Here is a 27,069-nt window from a genome sequence, read left to right on the forward strand (position 1 = left end):
TGTTGCCATCTGTTACCAACTGAGGGGCCAGGGGAATTTCACAGGATGGGAGAATAATGTCAGTCTCATCTGTCACAGAATGCCAGGGAAAAATGTAAATTAAATCTACTCAAAATGAATGGAGCAAACCTGTGTGTCGGATGAGTGTGTCACATAATTTCACTGAATTATTGTGCCATTGCATAATAATCAATAAAATTGTCAAATGACGATTCTGACACACGCAGCAGAAAAGCAATAAGGCAATAAGCCAAAACATTGTTTTGAAGTCTGATTAAAACACACAGCAGAGCTTTGGGAACATATAAATTCTACAGTAATTTATTATTTATCGCTGGCCTAATAGGAAGCGAAAGGATAATGAACCTACTACTGTTCATATTACTATACCAAATGTAGTTTCTGTAACAGCATATCATTCTACAGGTGCCTCAGGCAATGCATGGACTATTGAGTGGCTCACCACTGGTTGCTCATTTTAAAATCTCACTGCGTTGCTGTATTTGCATCAAGACACAACAGTAACTAATTGATGTAATTTGTTTATAATATGCCCATTGAGGTATAATGGCTCACTTACTTTGCTGGGGATACAGATATTGAAAAATCTTTTGTTGATTTTGATTATGGAACTTTGTCATTCTGTCTGTGCCGAAATGTACATTATTTAGCAATGCATTTTTGTGTGAAAGAAGATTAAGTTTGATGCATTAACTGGATTAAAATATTTTTATTGTATGTCTAGAATAATACATCATAAATCTGTAGCATTGACCACAGAAAAGTATTTTAAGGAATGTAATGTGGATTGCTTGTTTAGAATAGTTCTTTTTTCAATAACACTTCACTTTGATTCTTCGCCATAAGGCTGACATAACTCAGTCCTACACATGACATAACAGCTGTCATAATATGACATCAATACGGCATCAGATTCTTTTGACAGTAACATCTGATAAGAAGTATGACAGTATTATATCATTTGACATCAACAGACATCATCTGTTATACCATCTTGTGACAGCTGTTATGTCTTGTATGAGAGTGTTATGTCAGTCTTATGGCAAGGGATTCAAGTAAAGTATTACCATTTTTCTATAAATAAAAAAAAGAATATACTGAAACTGACTATACTGAAACAAATATTTCACTGCCTGTAGGTTATGAATAGAACTAGTTAAATCCAAACTAAATTGAAAAACTTTTGAAAAGGTATTGTTTATAAGCAGTAAAGATTATATTAAATATTCTTAGCACTTAGGTGCCACAGCATAAGCACCCAATTTGAATAATATGACTCCAGAAAGATACATTATTGTTTGCATGCTGAATGTAGAACCATAATACACTTTCAATGACATTCTCCAATCTTTCTCTTCCATAGAAGGTAGTGAAACAGTGATTAATGGTGAGACCATTAGTATCTCTGTACTCAAGATAATATGCAAGTGTTGTACACACATTAAGGTTCCTAACAATTCACTGAAATGGTGGATCAAATATTTTATTTCCCAAGGGATAGTAATTGCTGTTTGAAGAATAGCTTTGTCAAGATTTTAATTCCCTTTGAACAGACAGATGTGAAGAATTACACAGAATATAAATGTATTTGTTTATAAGGACATGACGTCTGTGACCATTGTATCTTGCTTGCTTGGTTGTATTAACTGCTTTCAGTTTCTAGTTATATTTTCATTAATATGCAATAAAAAGTATACAGTACTTTTACTTTTTCTTGTCATTATTTGAAAATAAAAATAAAATCATTACTGCAATAATGAATTTCATAAAATGAAAAAGCATTAGCTGCCTAATAGAATACGATGTCTCATTTAAATATCCTTTCATCGATTACTGAAATATACTTGCACTCTTGACTGCTTTCTTCTTACCTCATCAATCAGACTTATGTAAATGAGGCTTTAATACAGTTAGGATGAGTCATGTGGGAGAGGGAAATTACATTCTTGTTTACTTTAATGGAAAAACGTTTTCAGTGCCGTTAGCAAGAGACGGATCATAATCAGGCTGAGCTTTCATGTGAAAATGGATTTGGTTGTTGTTCTGCAAAAGAAAAAAACGTTTTTAAGTCATTGAAAAGCCAGCAAATTCAGTGTTCAGGATGATCATGAAAATATAAAAATGGTGAAGCCAGAGTATATTTGGAAAAAATGGATGCTTTTGAGAAAACCTGTAATAGAGAGAAAATGTAATAAATTATCAGTTCATTCAATGTAATTTGATAATGGTAATGAGTCAAATATTTTTACTGTATCAATGTCCCCAGAAGACACTCTACAAAGATCTATGTGAAGAGAAATGAAAATGTGTCTGTTTGTGATGGCAGCAGAATGCTGAATACGAGTTCTGCTGGAGTATATGTGACCTTCCTGGTGCTGAACGCACACACATGCAGTGTGCGGCATGGATAGGATGACATTTTGGTTATTTTGAGCCTCTTTGTGAAAGGCTCTAAATGAGCCTTTTTTAGTGAGTCTGGCAGTGGTTGAGTGGAAGCTGTGACACCATGTAGGAGTAATATACTGCAGTGGGAGAGAAACGTATGTGTTTAGAAAGCCTTTTAGCATGTGAGTGGCTTCTAACAAGGTCACATTCAGCCTGTATGTCCGTAAGTATCGTCCATCTAAACATAATTCTGAAAACCCATTGGAATAAGGATAAGTGGTCAAGACGCTGACCATAAATGCAGGTTAGGCCATACAGTTGCAGAAGCAATACTCATGTCATCTACACTCAGTGATCACTTCATTGGGTATTTATTAACTTTTTTTTTTTTACTTATTGGTCTTTGGCTGCTGTAGCCTATCCACTTAAGAGGTTTGATGCATTGTGTCTGGCCCTTCTCAACTGACCTCTCTCATTAACAAGGCATTGTTTCCCGCAGAACTGCTGCTCACTGGATGTTTTTTGTTTTTCACACCATTCTCTGCAAACTCTAGAGACTGTTGTAAGTGAAAATCCCAGGAGATCAGCAGTTTCTGAATTATTCAAACCACTCCACTGGCTCCAACAATCATTCCACAGTCACAGTTCTTCCCCATTCTGACATTTGGTCTGAAAATAGCTGAACCTCTTGTTTTTAAGCATTTAGTTGCTGCCACATGATTGGCTGATTAAATACTTGCATTAACAAGCTGGTGTACAGGTCTACCTAATAAAGTTCTCAGTTAGTATATATCATTAGCATATGGCATGGGATTTGACTGTGGTGTTCTCCTTGTGTGGGTGCAGGTGGTATTGGTGAGAGTCCAGTTAATAATTCCAAATTTGGGAACAGGAGAAAAGGGGAAATTGTGAGGAAAAAGGAATTTGCAGCATTAATGTTAACTGTGATCTCAGCCCCTCTGTTCTATCCTGCAAACACCCATGGAATAACCAAGCCAAGCTGAGATTTTAATCACAGGCTTAACATGTTAATGCAGATTTTTTATTTAACAAATGCACACACACACACACTCACATGCATACATGTACTATTTAAGCACCGACACAATGATGAAATCTTATCCATATGTATTTCGTATCTTTATGAACCAATCCATACTATGTTACAAAAAGGCCTTATGTGTGCAGGTAGACTTCATTTCAGGCAATTCAAAGGGCTGATATTGACTATCCATCAGACTGCCTGGTTTGATTTACATGGCTATTAGAGTGACCATTGACCTCATCACTCAATAAACCCTTCACGTTATGAATGAGAGCCAGGATTAAAGTCATTCTGCAGTGATTTATGTGTCTATGACAGCATACATAGCTGCTGCATCTTTCTCCTTTCCCTCTCTCTCTCATTAAAGACTATTGTTCTGCTACGGTACATGTTCAGCCATCTCTTTGATCATATGCTTGCACCCCTGGCCTCAAGACAAATACCCAGTACATTCCTTCCTTGTCTACAGAGGCTGGCAGTTTCAGGACATGGTGGAAAGGGAACATGACTTTCAGCTTGAAGGTCTGTAACCACAATCACAAGTGCAGTACTCCTGTCATACTCTTGTGGATGATACAAAACTCTATTTACTTCAGTGAAATATTCATTGATGTGAGAAATCTGTAAGTCACCATGAATAAGGGCTTTTGTGAATAATAATGTGGGTGTTTTCTGCTCCAGTGTTACATAAGACCTGTGAAATCCATACGTCTGCCTGGCTTTACGTCGGATCCACTATTTAAATGCAATACCTCATGGACATGTGAGGCAGAGCTTGGCATGTTCATGACTACTAAAAACAATGATGTCACTCCCTTGGGCCCCAATAATATCTTGATTATTCTCCCATGTGTAGGTCTCTGGTGAAGTGAGGTAATTGCATCTCGTGTTAGGGAATAGTTGCTATGATATTTACGAGGGAGCAGATTCACTCAGACCAAGCTGGTTTTAAGGGTCACAATACAGCTATGTGGAAGTGGAGCAGAATGGAGGTTGACAACCTTATTTATTTTAATCAATGCATAGTTATTATAATCTATATTAATTTACCTTCATCAGGATAGTCCATACAGCTCTTTGACATACTCCCAGGGAAAATTACACCTCTAATATAGCAGGTATGAAAGCAGAAAGGAATCTGTGTCTGCCGTGTGGGAGATACTGTATCATTATTGCTGATTTGGATTCATCTGCATTTCAGCTATGCTGAATCTAGGAGAATAAAAGCCTCATCTTTGTGCAGAGGACATCTCTAGAGCTCTGTCATAGGTTCTACATGGGGAGGCAGGCTCATTTGATGGAAGTTGCAACATGGTGACATGATTTTATATTTTTCTGTGGCCCACCCACACCCCGCCTCTAGCCACCTCACATAATTGAGAAATCTTCCAATGAAAGTCCTTCAGAGAGAAGGCCAGGACACACTGACCTGCTCTTTGGAGCGCCGTCGACTCATCAGAGTGAAGATGGGGCAGGGGCAGGACCCCATCACACTCTTAAAGAGTTCTGAGACCCTTATTGATTCATGCTACTTCAAGCTGAAGTTGAAGTTCAAAGCAATCTCTTTTCTTTTCACCTTGACCCTATGCTGTCTATTACTGTGCCTCAGTGGCCATAGAAATATCAATGTGCAACTCCCTATAAGCTTTTTTGCTTGCCATGTCTAGCGGAGAAACACAAAGAAGTGACCTTGATAATGTTCCATTTAACATGTTATTTATTTCAAGTTCTTAGACTGCATTTCAATGATCCCTCATGCCCTCTGTTCAAGACTAGAGCTGCGGCCCTCTTAGCATGTTGGCCTTTTTGTGGGTTCTATTTCTCGTTATACAAAGTACTCATTCCTCAGGATATGGCAAAAGAATTAGAGCAACAGTTAAAAGAGCTCTTAAAGTGAATTATACTGCACATTGGAGGGCAATACAGCTCTGTCAGTGATTATTAAATCTTTTTGTCTTCAAATAACTCTGCATAGTGCAGTCTTTATATTTCAGATAAATGTTCTGCATTAACTTTTGCATTAGTTTTTGCAGATGAGGGATCTTTTCATCTTGGATGAATCAGAATAATTGGCGATCAAGCATCCAGCCAACTAATAATTGGTGAACACACAAATAGATGAAAAACCTGGTATTACTGGTCTATATGATGAGCACAGACTCTTTTCCAGGGAGACAGACTGAGCTTTCAGTTGACACATTATCTATTAATGCAACTGGACATTTACTGAATAAATTATGGTTGAGTACATTGCTCAAGAGTATAATGCCCCATCTGGGAATCAAACCATAAACTTAAAGTTAAAAGCTCAGTTCTTTAGAAATTACAACACAGTTACAGCTTTGTTTGTTTGTTTTTTCCAGCGTACATGTCAAATGCTTCTGATGCTGTTCGGGAAAATAGATGTTATAGGGAAGAAAAGGAGTTCTACAGTATTCACACAAAGGCAGTCATCACATTTGTTAATTTAGAAGAAATCCTAGTTCCTTATAATATTTTAGTGTAGAACTAAAATATTAACATACACTCACCAAGCACTTTATTAGGAACATTTTTACTTTATTACACCTACTTATTCATGCAATTATCTGGTCAGCCAATCATGTGGCAGCAGTGCAATGTATACAATCATGTATTAACAAGTCAGGAGCTTCAGTTAATGTTCATATCAACCATTAGAATGGGGAATGAATGTGATCTAAGTGACTTTGACTGTGGAATGATTGTTGGTGGCAGACAGGGTGGTTTGAGTATCTCAGAAATCTTTCCTGGGATTTTCATGCACATTAGTCTCTAGAGTTTGCAAAGAATGGTGCAAAAAACAAAAAGAAAATAAAGTGAGCAGCAGTTCTGCAGACAGAAATGTCATCTCAATGAGAAAGGTCAGAAGAGAATGGCCGGACTGGTCAAAGCTGACAGGAAGGTGACAGTAACGCAAATAACCATACGTTACAACAGTGGTATGCAGGAGAGCATCTCTGAACACACAACGCATCATAACTCTAAGTGGCTAGTGGATAGGCTACAGCAGTAAAAGTCTAAAAATTAAGTCTAATAAATACCTAATAAAGTGCTCAGTAAGTGTATATTAACAAATAGAATATTCTGTTGGTCTAAATGTTTAACAGTATACAATCATTTTGAAATGCTAACATTCCAAGAAAATGCTAAATTGATTTCAATCTCCATTAGATATAACAAAAAGTAGCCTGCTGAATGATAATACCAAACTGATAAGTTCTGTTTTGTAGATGCAAGGTAGCTAGAATGTTTGCAAAGGAAGAAAAATGTAATTTTCACTTTGATTGTTTTGCCTACTAATGCTGCTAGGCACTTTCCATTATCAGCTATAACTGCTAATTGAGATGTGCATATAATGGTTTTGTGGCAGTTTTTTTGTTGGACAATGAATAAGCCTGGCTTTAATATTGTATAAATCCCACACCACCTGAAGGCTATTTCTTCAACTACAGCATGCTCAGTGCATTTGTAATGTACACATTCCTAAATAAATACATGCTAAATAAATACTGGGTCTGTGTCAAAAGTCAGACAGATGTTTGTTTGTTTTTTGTTTTTGAAAATGTGTTATAAAACTGCAATACATTTCTAAATACACATCAGTATTGCTTTGTAGTTGCAGATTACAGGAGAAACAAATTGTATTGAAATGTAAATGATAATGCAATGAAGTCATAGGTACACACACAGACACTGACTGAAGATATTCATTCTAATCTGGAACCACCACCTCAAATTGGTCTATTTGAATGACATGTTTTCGACATAAAAAACTGAAAATGGACAGAAAGAAAATCAGTGCTTGCTCAGTATCAAGCAGAGTCATTTGTCACCAAAGTGCATGCTTCAACTGTGAAAACATGCAGTACAAGAAATGGTCTTGCAGGGCACGTTGCAGTTAAGAAGCTAGATATCTAGAGAGGTGAAAATCTAGGTTGAGAGACATTTTCACATAAACAGACCAGGATAACCCCAATATAGTATACTGTATGTCCTAGTCAGCTAGAGATCTTTCACTTTTCAAGCAAATGTAACCTGGTTTTCATCTGAACATTCACTGGAGGGAAAGGCAACAAGCAGAAGAGGTTGCAAAATGAGAAAGATCATATAGCATAGAATGACAATCAGTGGCAGAGAATCAATCTTATGGATAGATTTGAAAATCCATTTTTGGTTTACAAGGACTCCAATATATCAGAAGAAGAGTTGGCAAGAAATACATGATGCTTGTCTGCAGCCATCTGTGAAACACAGGGGCAGGTCTCAAATGGCCTGTGGGTGCCTTTAAGCCAATGGTGTTAGGAATCTAGTCCAATTCAGCAGAATTTTGAATGCTGAGAAATATAAGCAGATGTTGATTCATCATGCTGTACCTTTGGGAAAGTGACTGATTGAGAAAAAAATTTTTTTTAGCACGATAACAACCCCAACATTCTGCCAACACAATTAAGACGTACTTGTAGCAGAAGCCTGGATGGAAAACTCACAGATTTCCCATCTCAGAGCCCCAACCGCATAATAGAAACTATATGGCGGCCTGTAGCGTAGTGGTTAAGGTACATGACTGGGACACGCAAGCTTGAGCAAGGCCCTTAACCCTGCATTGCTCCAGGGGAGGATTGTCTCCTGTTTAGTCTAATCAACTGTATGTCACTCTGGATAAGAGCGTCTGCCATGTGCCATTAATGTAATGTAATGTAAATGTATGGGATTACTTGAGCATAGAAAATTACAAAGAGTTAAATGAAGATGCCACAAGCATCAAGAGTTATGGCAAGTCCTGTGAGTTGAAAAAATTACACAACGGTCTACCAAAGTGATTTGTTTTCAATACAAATGAATAGTGCTTCTCACAAAGGGCATTGCCTCAAAGCAGCTTTACAGAGGTCTGGGCCTAAACCCCCCAAGAGAATGCTAAGGATGACACTGGCAAACCTCCAGGCTGGTGATAGGAAGAAACCTTGAGCAGAACCTAAGTCAAAGGCGGGGCTGCTGGCTGGAATTGATAAGTTTCTGTTCCAGCTCATGGTGTTAATGGTGTATATAGGGCAATGTGTGCCCTACAGTTCTTATACAATAGCTAAACTTACTGAATAAAAATGTTTACATTACATACGATTTAGCTGATACTTTTATGCAAAGTGACATACAGTTCATTAGACAAAACAGGAGACAACCCTCCCTGAAGCAATGTGGGGTTAAGGGCTTATTGTGGCTACAGCATGGATCAAACCATCAAGAATATTCACTTCATTAGGAACACCTACTTATTCATGCAATTATCTAATTAGCCGATCATGTGGTAGCACTGCAATGAATGAAATGATGCAGATATGGGTTAGAAGCTTCAGTTAATGTTCATATCAACCATCAGAATGGGGAAAACATGGGATCTAAGTGACTTAGACAGTGAACTAATTGTTGGTGCCAGAGAGGGTGGTTTGAGTATCTCAAAAACTTCTAATCTCTTGGGATTCTCACGCACAACAGTCTCTCGACAAAAAAACATCCACTGAGCAGTAGCTCTGTGGGCAGAAATGGGTTGTTAATGAGAGAGGTCAGAGTAGAAGGGCCAGACTGGTCACAGCTGACAGGAAGGTGACAGTAATGCAAATAACCACACATTACAACAGTGGTATGCAGAAGAGCATGTCTGAACACACAACGCGTCAAAGTTCTAAGTGGATCGGCTAAAGCAGCAGAAGACATAAGTCTAAAAAATAAGTCTAATAAAAACCTAATAAAGTGCTCACTGAGTGTATATTGCAGCTTACTGTACATTGTACCTGTATTGCTTTCAAAAATGTGTTCCCTTTAAAAAAAAAACCTATTCATCAAAGTCTTGCAGTTCAAGTAAGCATTTCAAAGAAGATATTGATCCGAAATGTCTGAAATGTCTCTGCATCACTTTGAAGTGAGATATGGCTCCAGGTGCTTTACTTTCAGAAGAGCAGTGCTAAGCAAACCAATAAGAAAGAAATGTGTTACACAGACATATCTCAGCATGAAGCTCTGTTCAGATCTGGGCCCAATATTTAAAAGCTTTTAATCAAGGTTTTGTCCTGATTTTTCAAAGATTTTTCAGATAGGATCATTCTGATTCAGATACCACAAGGTCAGGATTACAGAATCTAGATTTACAGTCTTTGCATATGTCTCTATATCTTGGTCAAAGTAATGCAACATTTCATTAAGACAAACATGCGATTGAACATATTGGAAAATGCGATTCAGTTTACAAATTCGTCATATTCATCTGCATTAGTACAAAATACATTGGTCAAAGTCATCCTAAAAATACATAGACCAAAGTCTTCAAAATTGGTCTTAAAAACTAATAAAAAATAACTTCCAAACACAACTGTTTTGAGAGCATAATGTTTTTACTGATCAATCAACCTAGTTAAAAAAATAGTTTACTTCAGTGCTTCTCATTGACTGTCCAATTGGTCCAACTGGTCCATCTGGATTCTGGCACAGATTATTTTTCAGCAAACCATTAGGCAATTATTTTGGAATAGATAAAAATATTTTTTTTTCTCATAACATCCCAAAGCATTGCAGTTTTCTTTAAACAACTTTTAGCTTTGTGGGGTTTTTTACATTTTTATTGTCCATTTAGAATGGATATTGTTTTGGAAGGATTTGCTTGAATGAATGTGCAGTCACTGGATAACAATTTATTAAAGATCTTTACATCACAGCTCTACATCAACCTTGAATCCATTCTGAATCCACCCTTTCAGTGGGATCAGGATTACCCAGATTTTCACAATCAAACCTCTCCTTAAAATTTTCAAATACCAAACCAACATTTGATCTAGATATTAGGTAGGATTGTATTACAAAATCATTATCCCAATTTTTACAATCAATTTTGAGATTTAGTCTTACATCCAATTATTGAAATCCTATATAAAAAAAGTTATTAAATATAGTCAGGTTTTCAATGGAACAGGAGGGAAACATGGGACATCAAATAACACCTGATGCAGAGCAATTCAAATAATTCCTGCACTCTTTTACTGTCATACCAGCACTTAATTAACATGACTCTGCCTGATAAAAATGGGAGTTTTAAAAATCCAGGTTTAACTGGACATTACCAAAAGAAAGCAACAAGAAGAAGAGGACCACTCATCTGGTCAACCCAGAGCTTATTTTTCCTTTCAGCTCTCAGGCCTACTCCAGGTTTTACATTCATTTTTGTGATTCATTGGAATTTAAATTACTCACACAGTGTGTAAGTAATGTGAAAACAAAGCATTTGAATATATCTTATACTCAAGGTTAAGGGCAAAGCACAATAGCTGTTAGATGTAATTGGCTCTGTTCACTCAGTCCTTTTTCCAGCATCATACCAATTTGCTCTTGTTCTAGTGCATCACATCAAAGGCCAAGGACATCAAATTGTCATAGAAGCCTTCGGAGCCACTAGCATTACTGGAGACAGGGAATAAATCAATTAAAATGCCTTCAGCAAAATGGCAGGGGGTTTTACCCCACTCAAAAGCCTGAGAAGAGATATGGGTGCTACCTGCTGTCAGATGAGTCTCTGGAGGGCCAATTAAGTTATGGTGAGGTATTGAAGTGATACTTCATGTTAGGAAGCAGTCTTGTTCTGTGTATTGTAACCTTTTCAGAAGGTTTCAGTATATTAGCAGTGAAACCTGCAACAGCTGTTAATTTCTCTCCACTTGCAACCAGCGGTGGCGGGTGGCCATTTACCATGGTGAGGCACCGTACATACATGTGCATGTGCACACATGCAGGCACACACAGCTCTATCATTACAAAGGAAAGACAAAGAAATCCAAATGTTAAAATAAACGTTTTTGTATGGCTAGCCTGAGCGAGATGACGGACAGCCCTGACTTTGCCGAGAGGACAAGCTTTTCGATTTTGACGAAGAACTACAACCTTGTTTTGAACTACAACCAAGTTTTTAACTGGAATTTACAAAGGAAGAATTGCATGAAGGAGAGAGAGACAGCGGAGGAACACAGACAACCGAACACAACCAACTTGCAGCAATAGGAGGATTAATTGGAAGAAGTATCCACAACCAAGATACAAGCTAACAAGCTGTATCAAAATCTTGGTTGTGGATACTTCTTCCAATTAATTATTGTATTGCTGCAGAAGAAGTTGGTAAGTACTGCAGGATGTAGCAAGGGTTCAAAGTTATTATTGGCAAACTCTGTTTATAAATTTCTCATTAATATGCAAATGCTTGGAAGTAAAACCTTTAATTATTTCAGACCTCATTGGGGGTCTTATTAGGATTATAATAATGACAGAATCACCAAATTAATGTGCTTTTTATGTCAGGATAATGTATTTAGCCATAGGGTAAACACTGAAAACAGACAAACATGTAACCATTAACAAGCAATTGTTGTGAAACTGTTGTCAACTGTTGTGAAAGACCTTTTAAAACATGCAAGTGATAAATGAATTAGCAAAATAAATGTGTGCAAAAGAAAACATTCAGGTCAAATACAGAATAGTCTTTCAAAGTTACGATGATCACTGGACTGCTGTGATAAAGTGATGTGTATATCAGCTCTTCACATATAATGCATCTTCAAAACATTTGGGATAGCTTTTGTTTTATCAGCTAGACCCAGCCTTTGCTTCTTACTCTCAAGCCTCCATTGGATAATCTTTTTGCAGCCCCTTGAGATGGTACATTTAAGTGCTACTCTTGTGTTCCCCCTGGTGGAATCTGAACACCTGCAGTTTCAGTTTAAAATGTTGTAGCTACTGCAAATGCTACATTGAATATACTGTGCAATTACTGAGCTTCAAACAAATAAAAACAAACCCCTTTAAATATATTAAAATATGCATCTCAGCTCACATGCTTATTTAACAAGGATGTCCCCTGAGGTGAAATCTCTTTTAGAGGGCTGACTAGCCTAGATAACAAAAGCAATAACAAAATAGAACACATAAAAATTCATGAGTGGGATTTAGTCCAGCCATCAATCATTGCACATAACAGTGGACAGAGGAAACTGCACAAATGTAGAGTGAGGCTTCCTATACATATATTTATAATATGCTGTGATGGTGAGATAAGAATATCCAGATTTTATTTCTCCAATGTTAAAGGCCAGATAAATTGATATTGATATAAATTGATAGAATATGATATTCACATGGTTAAACTGATAATAACTATCAAAACTCATATTATAAATAATAAAATTAGTATTATATACATTTTCATACATGTATCTGTATAAAGTTCGGCATTGTGGGCATTCCACAAAGAAAAGAAATTGAATGTCATAGAGGCAATCTATGTTCTTTACTATATTCTAATGTGAAAATAGTTTTTGCAACTAAAAAGTACATAAATCCATGCGCAAGTATTTGGACATTCAAGGTGTAAAAGGAATCTCTACATGCCTCAGCAGTGTCTCTAGCACACTCAACCTGCTCCAGTTTGCTTATCGTTCCAACAAATCCCCAAAGGATGTCACCAATGCAAACTGTTCTTCTTCCCCATCGGTATAAAAATAACACATTACAATGCTGTTCCCTGGCTTTAGCTTGCCATTCAATGCAGTCATCCTCTGCAATTTCTTTCACAAAACTTACTACACTACTGTGGCAGCTGGGCCCAGTTTGCGGGAAGTAAGCAGGGCAAAATGAAGACTTAACCAGTAGGCACGCACCTGGATTATCTGTCCGTGAATGGGATTTTGGTTGATTTTGGATGATTTTGTTCTAGTTTTTTTCCCTCTCACACATGTAAAAAACCCTGGTGGTGTAACCGGACTTTCCGCATCTCCGTGTGTCCTGCTCTTCTGTCCTTCCAGGGGTGTCACATGGCATGTGACAACAACATTTCAGGAAGCATCCCTATGTGGCCTTTAAAGGGAAGCAAATGCAAATGCAGCTTGCTGATTCTGCTTGTTCAGGGGCTCCTCTTGATGTTACTATGGGGAATGTGCTTCCCCTGAAGGTGCACAGTAACGGCCCTCACAAGGCTGCATAGACTGCGGGAGAAAATGCTAAATAAGACCTTGTTCTTACTATTTTATAAGCGTTAACATCATTATGAAACCATATGTTTGGCAATCATGAAGGTTGTGGGTGTGTTACTTATGTGAGCTGAGAATGAAAGATGAAAAACATTGGCAAGACCCAATTATGAAATGGCAGCATGCCCAGTAAAAGACCCCCCACACCCACCTTCCCACATACCTCAAAAATGGAAAGTTGAAATGATGTTGCCTTTCCTGTGTATGTAATATAATTCACAATCATTTCATTGAGAGTGCATAATTACCCAATTTAAAGAGAATTAATACAAAGCTAATTAGCTCATCTCTGTGACAAGAGATTCCCAGTTCTAGAAAATATTGTCAACAATTCATGTTAATTGCCCATACAGTAGACATTTCATTGCAAATCAGTAATCAGACCATTTTAAAAGCTTGGTTCAAAATGTTTTTGGAGTGCACTTGCAGCGCACCCCTGCATGTAATCACATTCATATCATGTTGTGTTGAGCTGTGACATTGCATTAGTGCAAATGATTTACCTGGCTGACAAGTGCAAGAGCCCTGCCACCACTGAAAGGAGAAGGTTTGTCTTATGGACATGCTATGATATATTATACTTTGGAAATAGGAGCAATGTTTTGGGGGTGGTCATAGTGAAGGACCTAAGAAACATCAGTGTTTTAAGGTTGATGATTGTATTACACTTGGTGAATAGCAGAAAGTTGCAGATAGCCTTTCTGTTCCTTCCTGAATTACAGAGAAGAGTTCATGTCAACTTTACTCTACACTGGATATATCCTGGTATACATTTGCATGCCTTTGCTGCCACAATAACAAAACATGTGTAGTTGCGGACAACATGAAAAAATATTTTAACAGCGTATCTAGTTAAGCAATTGTTATTTTGGACATTTGGCAGCAGAGGAGGTACAGGACTATACAGTCACCTGAACAAAACTGAATGAAATTTGACACCAATGCCATCCACATGAGGTCAGAGTTAATTTACAGGAAGCAAATCCCCACCAGACCTTAATACTGATTACTTTTTTTTTTTTTATCAGTTGTGCTATCACATCCCACAAAATGAGACAAATGTGTTTAGAATGCATACAACAGAAAATTTGCTATTTCATTTTATGGCACTAAATTCACTGATAAAGTTGAAAAAATGGCAGAGCAGAATGAATATACCTAAGTAGGTAGATGGATAGAGAGGGAGAGAAGGAGAGATGGAGAGAGAACAAGACGGAGAGATGGAGAGAGGGAGAGAAGGAGAGAGAGTGAGAGGGAGATAAGTAAAGAGCGAGGCTATACAGAAATGAAAGCAGAGACCCATCTGCCATTCTGTAATGACTGTGCTATTTGGAGACAGAAAGGTTCATCTACAGCAGCTGGTAACTCTCCCAGTGACCTTTTAGTATTTCTCCTCTCACACATCTGACAGATGCGCCACCTAAATAATTTTCCAAAAGGTGCAGAATAAATAACCAATCATGAACCAGAATCCAAATCTCTCACCCTCCCCCCCACCACCCCCTGACCTCTCTCTCACAGACATACACACGTACACTTCAGCAAATGGTGAACGGTGAACAAGGAAAAGAGAACGCTAAGGATAAAATTTGTTTTATTATCATTTTTCTGTATTTTACTGTGTTGAATTCCCACCGCAGATGTGTTATTGCACAGGGACGGGGTGAAGGGAGTGTCACTGTAATGTGTCTGCCCTCGTAGCACTGCTATTAGGCAGCTGGGGGTCTCAGGTGTTGTGCCACGATGCCCAATCAATTCGCTCTCACTCGCGGCACACAGGTGGGGATGCTGAAGGCTGAGTGAGAGCTAATTGGCTCACTGAGCTACAGGGGGCATTGAGAAGGTGACTGCATCTCAGACCTGAGCTGATGCAGTTTAATGCCTTTCTAAATAGTTTTCACATAGGGAAGCAGGTGCTGCTTTCATGGTAGTAAATCGAGGTCGCAGTGTGTTTCACTCTAAGACAATGGCAAGGGAAGGGGGGGTGGGGGGTCAGAGTAGAAGTACCTGTTCAGCCTAGGTGTAAGTCATGGTTGCACTAGTCCGGAGATCACCGAGAGGCTTGTGTTATAGTAATAGTGTATCATTCATTGTGATACTGGATGTCATTATTGAAAATACTCCTGTAAAGTGCTGCCTTTCAAAATACAGGACAGGACAGTTGTTTCAGGAGACGACTGATGTCTTCATACAATCTGAAAAAAAGTATGAGGGGGGATTTCTCGGTCAGTCTGAAAAATAGACTGATACCCATTTCAATTCTTTCATTTTGAGTGTGCAAAAAATATAATGCATTTACTTTCCTCGTGGGGCAGAGGATTTTGAGTTAAAATTGAGAGAAAAACCTTGCCCAAATGGCTATTCTCCAGTCTGCATTCGTCTGTGCTAGGCTGTCATTAGTCAGTTATGTAGACACCTAATACTTTTTTTTGCATTTTACAATGATGCTATATATACAGTGGCTTCAGAAAGGATTCAGACCCCTTCTCTTTTTTTGCAGTGTTGTACATTTAATTTAAATTTAAATTGCCATTTTTGGCCATCTTTCTAGACTCAATAACCCATAATGACAAAGTGAATACATGTTTGTAGAAATGTTTGCAAATGTATTACTGCTTTTATTTATACAGTATATTGGTTCTTTTTTTTTTTTTTTAATTACAAAGAATTTAACCACAAAATTCTTCCAAGACCGCGTCCCGTTGAAAGATGGTTGTGCTGGGTTGTGATGTGATTCTGACCACTTTCAGAAATTGTCAGAGCATACTAAATGTGCAATTCACCAGACAGCATATCCATGAACTACATGTGTATCTCCAGCACGGCTTCAAGTGATGATGAATGTCTCCAAGGTGGTAGTCTCTGAAGATTGCAGCATTTGAGCTAGTAACACAACCATTCAAATACAGGTCATATAATTTACATAATTTACTGTTGTGCATTACCTTCCCTGTGGTTCAAATTATGGACATATAATGTAAAAGAGACAAGCAACTGGGCGGGATTGATGGGACAGGAGAGTAAAAGATGAGCAGGCAGCCATGCTAAAAACTGGTATGACCCCTAGCATTTTGAGGCCCAAAGCAATGCACATCTGATAACCCTGTATCACCACTGCAGGGATTCTGTGCCTGTCTCCTGAAAGCTCTCCCACTTTGTCCTACAGGATCCGTTCCTCAGGAACCCGTGTGGCCTTTCCCCAGCAGAATGCTTTCCACACATCAGCTACAATAGGGGAGCAAGGATTTCATTTTTTATTTCATGAGAGGGTAATGAGATGTGCAGATTACCAGGATTACCATAATAAAACACAGGGTTCATCACAACTCACAAGCACCAAGAGATTGTTAATAAGAACTGAGCCAGGCCATCAATGTAACTTTTAATCCAAAAAGATGAAGGAACTAGTGCCACCTAATGGTAAGAAACAATGTATAAGTAATTTCTCTATACATTGCAATCTCCCAACTCAATCACAACTTTAACACCCAAGGAAAGCTAAAAGATTGGTTCTTTATTAGCTCTAACATGGCAGAAATGTATGATTAACTAGTGCAATACTAACAGGATGAAAATTGTGACATGGCTGCTCAAAGTGGCTAGCATGTATACAAATTTTTATTAGATTCTGACTGCTTCTAGTGTGCACAGTTTAACCTACCTACTTTAGCTGTGGATGAGCAATATGTCTAGCAAGCCAGTGACATTACTGTAGGAAAGTGGCCAATACCCAGGAGCAAGACAGCTGACCAATAGTAACTATTCTTGCTAAACCATATTTAGGTCTAAGGAAGCTGTACAATACTCGACCATACTGCCTGCTTTTGTAGAAAACAGTATTATTCTGAAGTAGTGACTTACTGAAGGCCTCCTGTTGTTGGCCCATATTAATTAAAGGTTTCTATGCAACCATGTCTAATACCTAATGTATTCTCAGGCTTGTACATAATAATGACAATCCTCCATAACAAAAATGCTTTCCCATATTTCCTGAAGACCTAAGCATCAAATATGTATGCACATTAGAATATACAGTGGCTTCAGAAAGTATTCAGACCCCTTCGCTTTTTGCACACATTGTCTTGCAGATATAATTTCCGATGCCCATCAATCTACACTCAATAACCCAAAACGGCAAAGTGAAAACATGTTTCTATACATTCATGCAAATGTATTAAATCAAAAATTTAAATATCTTAATTTACATAAGTATTAAGACCCTTTGCTGAGGCACTCCCTAAATTGGGGTCAGGTGCATCCTGTTTGCCTTAATTATCCCCGAGATGTGTCTAGAACATGATTGGCAAATTGAATAGATTGGAGATGGTTTAGAAAGGCACACACCTACTGTATATATAAGGTCCCACTACTCACACTGCATTTCAGGACAAAAACCAAGCCAAGAAGTCCAAAGAACTCTCTGTAGACTTGTGGCGAGGCATAGATCAGGGCAAGGGTATAAAACCATTTCTGAAGCTTTGAGCACAAATATTGAACACAGTGGCCTCAATAATTGTGAAATGGAAGAAGATTGTACCCACCAGGATTCTTCCTAGAGTTGGCTGTCTGGTCTAACTGATTAACTAGGCTAAGAAGGGCCTGAAAAGAACCCAACGGTCACTCTAAGAGATCTGTAAGTCCTCTACAGAGTTAGGGCAACCGGTTGGAAGGACGACCATCGCAGCAGCACGCCATCAATCAGGAGTTTATGGTCGAGTGACTAGACGGAAGGCACTTGAGTAAAAGGCCGACTAGGCGTTTGCCAAACAGCATTTAAAGGACACTGGGGGCATGATGAAAAAGATTATCTGAGGAGACAAAAATATTTCTTATTGGGCAAAACTCCAAGCACTATGTCTGGCAAACAGCAGGCACTCACCTGGCTAATATAGAGAGACTCTTGGAAGAAAACCTGTTCCAGAACGCATACACCAGACCGTGGTGACGGTTCACCATTCAGCACACCAACGGCCAGAAGAATACAGCCAAGGCAATGCTGGAGTGGCTTCAGGACAAACCCCATAGGAGAGACCTGAAGGTGGCAGTTCACTGATGCTTTCCCAAATCCCAAGTTTGAGAGGATCTGCCAGGAAGAATGGGACACACTGCCGTGTACAAAGCTTGTAGAGACTTACCAGAGACTTGAAGCTGTAGTTGCTGCTAAAGGGGCTAAATACTTTACATTTTTAATTAATTTACCAAACTTTCTTAAAACATGTCTTCACTTTATCATTATGGGTTATTGAGTATAGATTGATGGGCAAAATTGGCAGTTTTATGCATTTAAAATTTGACCTACAACACAAAGTGTACAAAAAGGTTTCTGAATATATTCTGAAGCCACTGTACATATGAAGGATATTGATGTGTTTACATCTGTTGCATATTAATATTCATGCTTTACTCATGATCAAATTAATTTAATTAGGTTGTGGGGTTGTGGATGATTCAGGAGAACTGCAGATTTCCTTTGCAGATCAGATTCCCTGTGCATTCCCTGATCAAATGCATACTTTGGAAATGGGCACATTACTGTGTTTAGTCAAAGTATTGTGATGCACAGTGGTATCGTTATAGAGTAAAGCCAGCACGGTACATCAGTGCGAGAAGAAGGTGGCTGTTGGTAAATATGTTGGTGGGCTAACAGATGGAACTCTTACCACTGTATGAAATCAAAGGTCATTAGACAGGCTGTGCTTCTCCCATGATAAATGAGGCTTGGGTGAATGTGGGTACATAAATCAAATCATCACTAGTCTTTCTGCCCTTGTCTTAAAAAAAATGTGTCCTTCAAATAATTTTAAGAGAATACATATAATTTGAGAGTGCATCAAATTAAGGCAGGAAGCCAGTGATATTTTTTTAAATGGCATTTTAAATCAATGGTTTTCAATATTTTCTGATCTGCCCAGATCCAGTTTCAAAGGCATCCAGGGGACCGCCAATGTCTAATCAACTAAGTCACTTCAGGAAAAAAAAGCGTAAGCTAAATAACAATTATTACTAATTATCGTCACCAGCCATTCTGGCACTTTTTCATTTTTAGGTTACCAGACAAGACGGACAACATCCTTTGACTACAAAGCATCCTTCATATTTTCACCATCCATTAGTTCCTCGATTCCGGATATAGTGAATGCAATCAGGTTCTTCACAGCTCACAGGTCTTGAAATGGTGAACGGGTGTACGTTGCCATTGAATTTTGTCAGTGAGTTATTTAGAATAGCACCACCTGCTGGCAAATAATGGAGGTTTTCCGATTTCTCTGCTTCAAAAAGAACACCAAATGCTATGCTCAAACGGAGACCATAGACGGAGACCTGAAGTGCAGATTTAAATCTAAATTTACATTTAAATCCCACATATTGACATGGCAAATATATGGCATAATTTATCCATTTCCTATTGTGAAAAAAACAAAAAAATAAAAAAAACATGAAAATGGCCCATTTCTCATATTATAGTGCCAATTCTTCGTATCTTTCAGTTGAACAGGACAGGGGGAGAGCCTGCACTATAAAGGAAGCATAACATACCGAGGGTTTCTTTGCATTAGCTGTCTTGACAAAACATTAGAGGATATCACAAAGATGGTTATCAACTTGCCAACTGAACATGGGCATTGTTATTCAAGCTCTGGGCATGTTCCCATAAAAGTGATGGCAGCAGCAACAATGAGCCACATGGAAGATCCATCTTGCTAACCCCATAATTTCGCATTGTAGCACATCGCGCCCAGGTTATAACACAGCTAATCAATAAACCATGAGCACAAGTGCCTCTTTAGACAATGCAGATTTAGATTCCAAAATGAAAGTGGTCATTTTTTAAAACGCCTGCTTTTTGGCCTCACAAATTTATGACCGACATGACATCCATTCCAATACATTCAGACCATTATGTATCTTCTAAATGCACTGAATCCAATAAATATTTTCCAATAGATGAAATATGCCAAAAATATATTTCCTTATAATGCAAAGCAGACCATCACCTTTTCCTGTGCAGATTGCTGCAGATAGCTCTCGCCTCCCTGCAACAGCCTGGGCATCACCCCACACAGACAGGACCCTTCTCCTTAATGGCCCCCCAATGGTGGAACAACCCCCCTTCCAGCATAACATGAAGACCCATCTGTTCAGGAATGCCTCCCAAAATTTTGAAATGTATGTCGCATTCTTTGTGTGTAAACTAAGTCGCTCTGGATAACACGAGTCAAATAAAAACTGAAATGCCAATGTATACGTGCATGAAAGTTCATTACACAGAAAAGCAGCTTCATGTGTGGTGTCAGCCTGTTGCCTAGTGGCTAAGATGCATGACTGGCACCTGGAAGGTTAGTGCTTGAAGTGGTGTAGCCACGATAAGATCCATGCAGTTGTTGGGCTCTTGAGCAAGGCCCTTAAAGCCACATTGCTCCAGTGGGGATTGTCCCCTGCTTAGACTAATCAACTGTAAGTTGCTTTGGATAAAAGCGTTAGAAATAACTCATGTAATGTGTCCCATTCAGATACTTGCGGTTACTCGCAACATTCTATCGTTTACATTAGTTGTATAATGCATTGTATTTTTCAAAAATCCTACATTTTCAAACAAGGAAAATGCAGCCCAGCAAGCTCAATGTAAACCTTTCCCAGACTTCTCCAAGGCTCAAAAATCTACACACTAGATCACTAAAACTATTAAAAGTTGTTTTCAGAAGACTCATCTTGGGCCCAAAATTAAAAATATATTATCAAAAAGAGGCTATTTTTAAAAATGGAACGTTATTAAAGAACATGTCTGGAGATACTAAGCCAGCCAACACTCTTGCAGAAATACTCAAGATGCATGCATCTTATCTGGAGCCAAAGACCATTTCAGAGTTCAGTGGGTAAGCAGTTTAAAGTGGTGCTTTTTTTTTTTTCCATGCAGTCCTGAATCAGCATTAGAATACTTTCACAAATGCACATGGGCTTAACAGAACCTTTCAAAAATAATTTTGTCAAATAAGATGAATGGCTCTGCTGCAACAAATACCTTTCACACATGCATGTTCTGACCTTGTGGTTCAAGTAACAACTCTTGCCATTCTCATTATTCTATACTTAGAAAGTCATTTTGGTACACTGGACACACCATTTCTCCTTGGGAAGTAGTGGAAACTATTGGACTGCACAAAAGGTATTAGTAGAATAGTGCTGTTAAATCTGTGTTGTTTATTATGGAGAGCACACTCCTTGCCCAGACATTAACATTTGGAGCTCTGCAACTATTTATTTTCAGTAGCTACATATTTTAGTTAGAAAGGTCATGTTCAGGCAAACCCTGGCACTTCTAGCATATCGGCACAGTCCATTCAAATATGTGAAGCAATCAAATATAAATCTGAGCTTGAAAATTCAAATAATAGACTCTAGCCTAAAGAATGCCTTGGTTTATAGAATTAAAGTAAAATAATCAAATTCTCACACACGCATCAGGGTAACCCAGAAGGATTTTGTTCCGCAAGCAAATACATCTTTATACATTTATATAAAATGCAGATGAAATTAAACTAAAACTGCACTGATGAAATTCAAATAAAAATGTTAATAAATGAGCTTATGAAACCCAATTCATATTCAATCTTTCAAAAGATAATTACCGAAATTGAAGGCATTTCTGACAGTAAGCCCATGAATTTAACAATATGATTAGCTAAGAATTATTCTTGTACATATTGCAAACAAAAAAATAATAATTGTAACCGTCTTTGTGTTTAGCTTAACAGCATATGCCAGAAGTAGTTTTTATACCTTATGGACAGCTTCTGCTCCTTCCTGCTCTTCGGACATGTTCAGAACCACGTGAAGAAGGAGAAAACAAACAAGTAACCACACACAATCTTTTTCTCAAAAACTTGGGTTACGAGCAAAAAAAGTAATTATACAGCATACTTCACTAGCCAGATGCATTTCAATTTAAAGAAAAAGCAATTTAATTCTTTTGGTCCCGATTGGTCTTCCGCTCAGGTCCTGAATGGCCGTCTGTGCCTCCTGGCGCGACTCAAAGACCACAGACGCGCATCCTTTAGGAGCCCCGTTCCTGTCGTACTGCAGCGAGACGGAGCCTGGAATCACACTGTACCCATAGCAGAAGTCATAGATCTCCTCAATGGTGATATTCAACGGAAGATTCATCAGCTTCAGACAAGCAGGACCGTCAAATTGGTTACCAAGTCCTCTTTGCGCAGATCCACTCTCTCTATCAACAAATGCATCGCGGGCATCCTTGCGTGAATCAAACCTGCTGCTAGATCCATGAGAGCGGACAGGCAGGTTGATTAGGGGCACATGGACATCACTGGGGATTTCAATGTCTGGATATTCTCCATCAAGTGGAAAGTTGGACACCCGGCGTCTGGCAGAATAGCCTTCTGGGCCCCTCATCCTCAGTGGAAGATCCGGACTCTTCCTAGGATGTTCCTTGACACCAAACTCCTGCATTTGCATCCTTGAGATGCATTTCAACATCACCTCAGACCCAAGGAACCTCTGCCCATGCAGAGACTCCGCCCTCAGTGCCTCCTCCTCGGAATTAAAAGTCACCAAAGCCTCACCAAGCCCAGCCCCCTTCTCGTCACAAAGTAGATGAACCATCTCTTCCGGTATCCCAAAACCCTGGAAGAAGTCCATGATCTCAATCTTCCGTACATCAAAAGGCAGGTTACGGACATAGACGCAGATCCTTTCCGACTCATACTTTGGCCTCTGTGAGCGTTGAGACCTGTCCTGTGATGTGCTGGGCTTTTCCGCCTTCTGTTCTGGGGCCTCCAGCATCGCCACCATTTTTTCCTTGGAAATTGGAGACACGTAGATTGTTCGGTTGGAAAGGGTTGCTTTGTGGCGGGTCAAGCCAGCACAATAGTCTTTCAGACTCCTGAACAGCACAAAAGCGGCCCTTGTCCTTCTACCATTTTTGTCATGCAGATGAAGAATTTGATCTTCCTTCAGTTCCACTGGACGGAAGAAACCTTTTAGGTCTCGCTTCTCTACCGAGTAGGAGAGGTTTTCCATCAAAATACAGTATTCATCAGAAGGAGAAGACGACCGTGACCTATACCCCACTGGTGAAATTGACCTTGTGCGCTGTCGATGGTACCTCTTTTCCACATTAGGTGGCGGCGACTCCCGGAGAAACTCATGAGTGTTGTCCACATAAGGTCCAACGCTGCCCCCAGCTTCAATCCACTGCTTCTCCGAGCACGAGTTGATTTCTATAAACCGATTTCCAATGTACTGCCGGTCCCGCTTCAGGCCCTCGTAAGCATCACGCGTCGTGCCAAATTTCACGATACCCATCCCGTTCTGCTGGCCATGCCGATTCTTCATGAGAATGATGCCCTTGACAAGCAAACCTTGGAAAAAAGCTCTCACATCTTCCCTGGTTATGGAAAATGGCAATCCTTGCAAGTGCAGGTAGAAACCATCATTTCCAACTGCCAGAACTTTTCTTGTTTGATGAACAGGCATATCCTCCCTAAAAGCTGGGCCCGAGATGCCATCCATTTCCAAACGGTCAATTCTTCGTACTTCAACCGATAGGTTCTCCGCAAAAAGTGAGGGGATGTTTGATTCTGCTCTTCTGAACCCATCATTGTACACCCTACTTTTGCTCATTTCTGTTCTCTTCGTATTTTCCTCAAGGACATTTTGCATCTCAGCTTTGCTACTCAGCAAAAGGTTAACTGGGGAGCCTTTGATGCATCCTCCAGAACGTGTCATTGCCCGCCTTGCATGGTCATCTGAGGCAAAGATGATGAAAGCCTCCTCAAGTGGACCACCGATAATGTGCACCCCACCATCTGGGATTTTTAGGCCAGTGAAGAAATTGCGAATATCCTCAGAACCTGCGTTCGTTTTGAGTCCCTGTAAACGGATCACCACCGCCATGCTGAAGCACAAATAACAGCACCTGCAGATGAGAGGGCACACAGAAGAGTGTTATTGCAGAAGCAGCCTGGGCCCATCAATCCAGAAATTCCTTTCACTGATAGCTGCTGAACCAGACTACAGCCGAATGATAACAAAAGGGCACAAAAGGCATCAAGCTGTTGAAGTCCACTGAAGTCCACCAACAGTCCTGAGTGCACCAAACAAGGAGAGTGGGAATAAGACCATGGAAGGTTTGGGTCAAATGACTTGTCTGATGTTCAGAAGTGAACATTCTCAAAGTTTTTCAAAAAGAAACTAATCGCCACCCTCTCTCTCTCTCAACCAGAGCAGATTTCCATACAAGCAGAACCTTGCTTCAAGCCTGCTTTAAAATAGACCTCTCCACACACACCAACTCATTTGAAATCATGGTTCAATTAATCTAAGTTAAAAGATAGTAACATGCTTGCATTCAACTTGACATACAAGCATAAATGATGCCGAGTTCACATTTAAATTCTCTTAGATCTGCTTCCCCCAAAAATGCAATCTGTACTGTATTATATGCTGTATGTTAATAAATCCACAATATGCATGCTTTTATCAATGTCCTTTCACAAGTACAGTTTAATATAAGGCAGTACTGTTTATAAGGACATTGTCCAGACATGTGCAAAAAAAACATACCCCATTGTATGTCCACATGCACTGTCCAGTGAAAGCAGTAGCTATTGTTAAATACATATTGTAGAAATCCTTGAAAATCCACAATTTCACATTTAAAACCACAACAGAAGTTCTCCAGGCTCACAAATTATCCATGGAAAGGCTGAAACATTTCCAGTTCTAGTCAAATACAAGGCATAAACAACCATTACCAAATGACCTGTATGACAAGTAGAAACCGGGAGGCGCCATATTAACCACTCCAGACAGAACGGTATATTCTTGCGTTTCCCATAGCATGTTTAAAGACCTCAATGGCTTTACTTTCAAACCAGAACGGCCTAACCTTACGTTACATTCAGTCTCAAGTGGCAAATTGTGAGTACATGCAGTTCATATAACGCGAGTCAATGCGTCCCATTCCATTCCATTCCAGCAAGTCCGGCCTCACCCCTTTCCAAAAAGAAAAAAGAAAAAGAAGAATCCGGTCCACATTTCCAACGCAAAAGCACAGAAACAATTTAGTTGAATATGTAGTTTCAATGATCGCTTATCAATCCGACGGTTGGGAAGAGTTTCGGATGATTAATGGTTTAACCCAGCTCCAGAGGTTTACCACACTTCCAGTCCTTTGACGTTAATACCGTATAACCCAGAACAGACCATGTACGATGAACCACCATAACATTACCCAGGGAGTTTCTCTTTCATATGCTGTCAATTATTTGATCAGCAATATTCGTCGAACGAAGTACAGTCAAAACATTTTGACTATTTGATCCCGACTGCAGCTTGCTCTTTTTTCCACAAGGAAGAGATTAAGGAAACACGGAATTCACCACAAGCATACATCTTCCCCAGTTCAAGAATAGCAGGCAGCATCCATTAAACAAAGCTATCTTGAGACCCTTTCGGTTGCATTATCTGTAACGTCGCGCAGCTCAAATTACAAGAAATACTCAAACACGTAGCTAACGAACAAAGTAAAGCCAACTAACAGCTAACGTTATCGCATAACGTTGCTTCATATCACAAACACTGCTTAAACAGTGGTTTGTGAAGTAGCTTGTTATAAATCAGATAGCTAACTAATAGCTAGCGAGCAAGGTAATGTTAGCCTGTTGTGGCTAGCACTACATGCAGGCCAACCTAAGTTAGTCAAATGTTGAAGAAAATTAAGTTAGCAACGCTTGCAAACCACTGGCACTCATTTCCGAGAAACCGTACACGCGTAGCTTATTCAGTTTTACAAAACAGAGCTTCCACATCAAACTAACGCCATCGCGTGAACCTCGTTAAAATCGCTCAATCGGCATTCAAATTGCAAAGAAGAATCGCTCTGTCCATTTTAGACCGGATATCTAGCTAATGACATTTCTTGTCGGTTAGTTTGCTAACGTCAGCATTCTGTTCGACATTTGCGACTCAATAGGCCTACCGCAGAACTTACGCAGGTCACGCAGGGTCCTGTGTAAATCAAAACGTACAAAAAATCGGCCTTTTATGCTGAAACCTAGATAATGAAATCGGTAGAGAAAAGTGCGACGACGTTATCTAACATCCACTTTCTCCTAGACCAAGTATTCGCTTCTGCGCATGACTGGATGGCTACGTCGACGTGTGACGAGAACGGAAACAGAAAACAGAAATGGCTATATGTCGGCGTTGCCAGATGTACAATAATGATCGTATTGATTACGATTTCACCCTTTGTACCATCAATAATTGTAAATCTACGATAATTTTGACAACTCATAGTTTTTTTTTCTTCCATAATAGTGAAATGGGACGGAGCTGATTTGGATCAAGACTGATTATTTATGTTACGTCATCTATGTCAATAATGTATTTGGGGAAACTGACCCTGGATCTGCCATAAATGATCGAATCACATCCCGTGAGACTCCCTGGAACTTGTAAAATGTCAACATTATCTCTGTCTAACATAAAACAAGAGGAATCCTGGACTATGCATACTTT

General features: G+C 39.1%; 1 protein-coding gene across 1 annotated transcript; it reads right to left on the bottom strand.

Annotated features, from left to right (window-relative positions):
* Nucleotides 1–21,277: 21,277 nt before the first annotated feature.
* Nucleotides 21,278–26,675, bottom strand: rbm12bb (RNA binding motif protein 12Bb). The gene is made up of 2 exons (XM_061247014.1): nucleotides 26,540–26,675; nucleotides 21,278–24,463 (listed from the first exon to the last, which is right to left on the bottom strand). The coding sequence occupies exon 2, from the start codon at nucleotides 24,439–24,441 to the stop codon at nucleotides 22,471–22,473; it is 1,971 nt and encodes a 656-aa protein (XP_061102998.1). The 5' UTR covers nucleotides 24,442–24,463; nucleotides 26,540–26,675; the 3' UTR covers nucleotides 21,278–22,470.
* Between the last annotated feature and the right edge of the window lie 394 nt (nucleotides 26,676–27,069).

Source organism: Conger conger, chromosome 1, assembly GCF_963514075.1.
Source record: "Conger conger chromosome 1, fConCon1.1, whole genome shotgun sequence".
Lineage (NCBI taxonomy): Eukaryota > Metazoa > Chordata > Actinopteri > Anguilliformes > Congridae > Conger > Conger conger.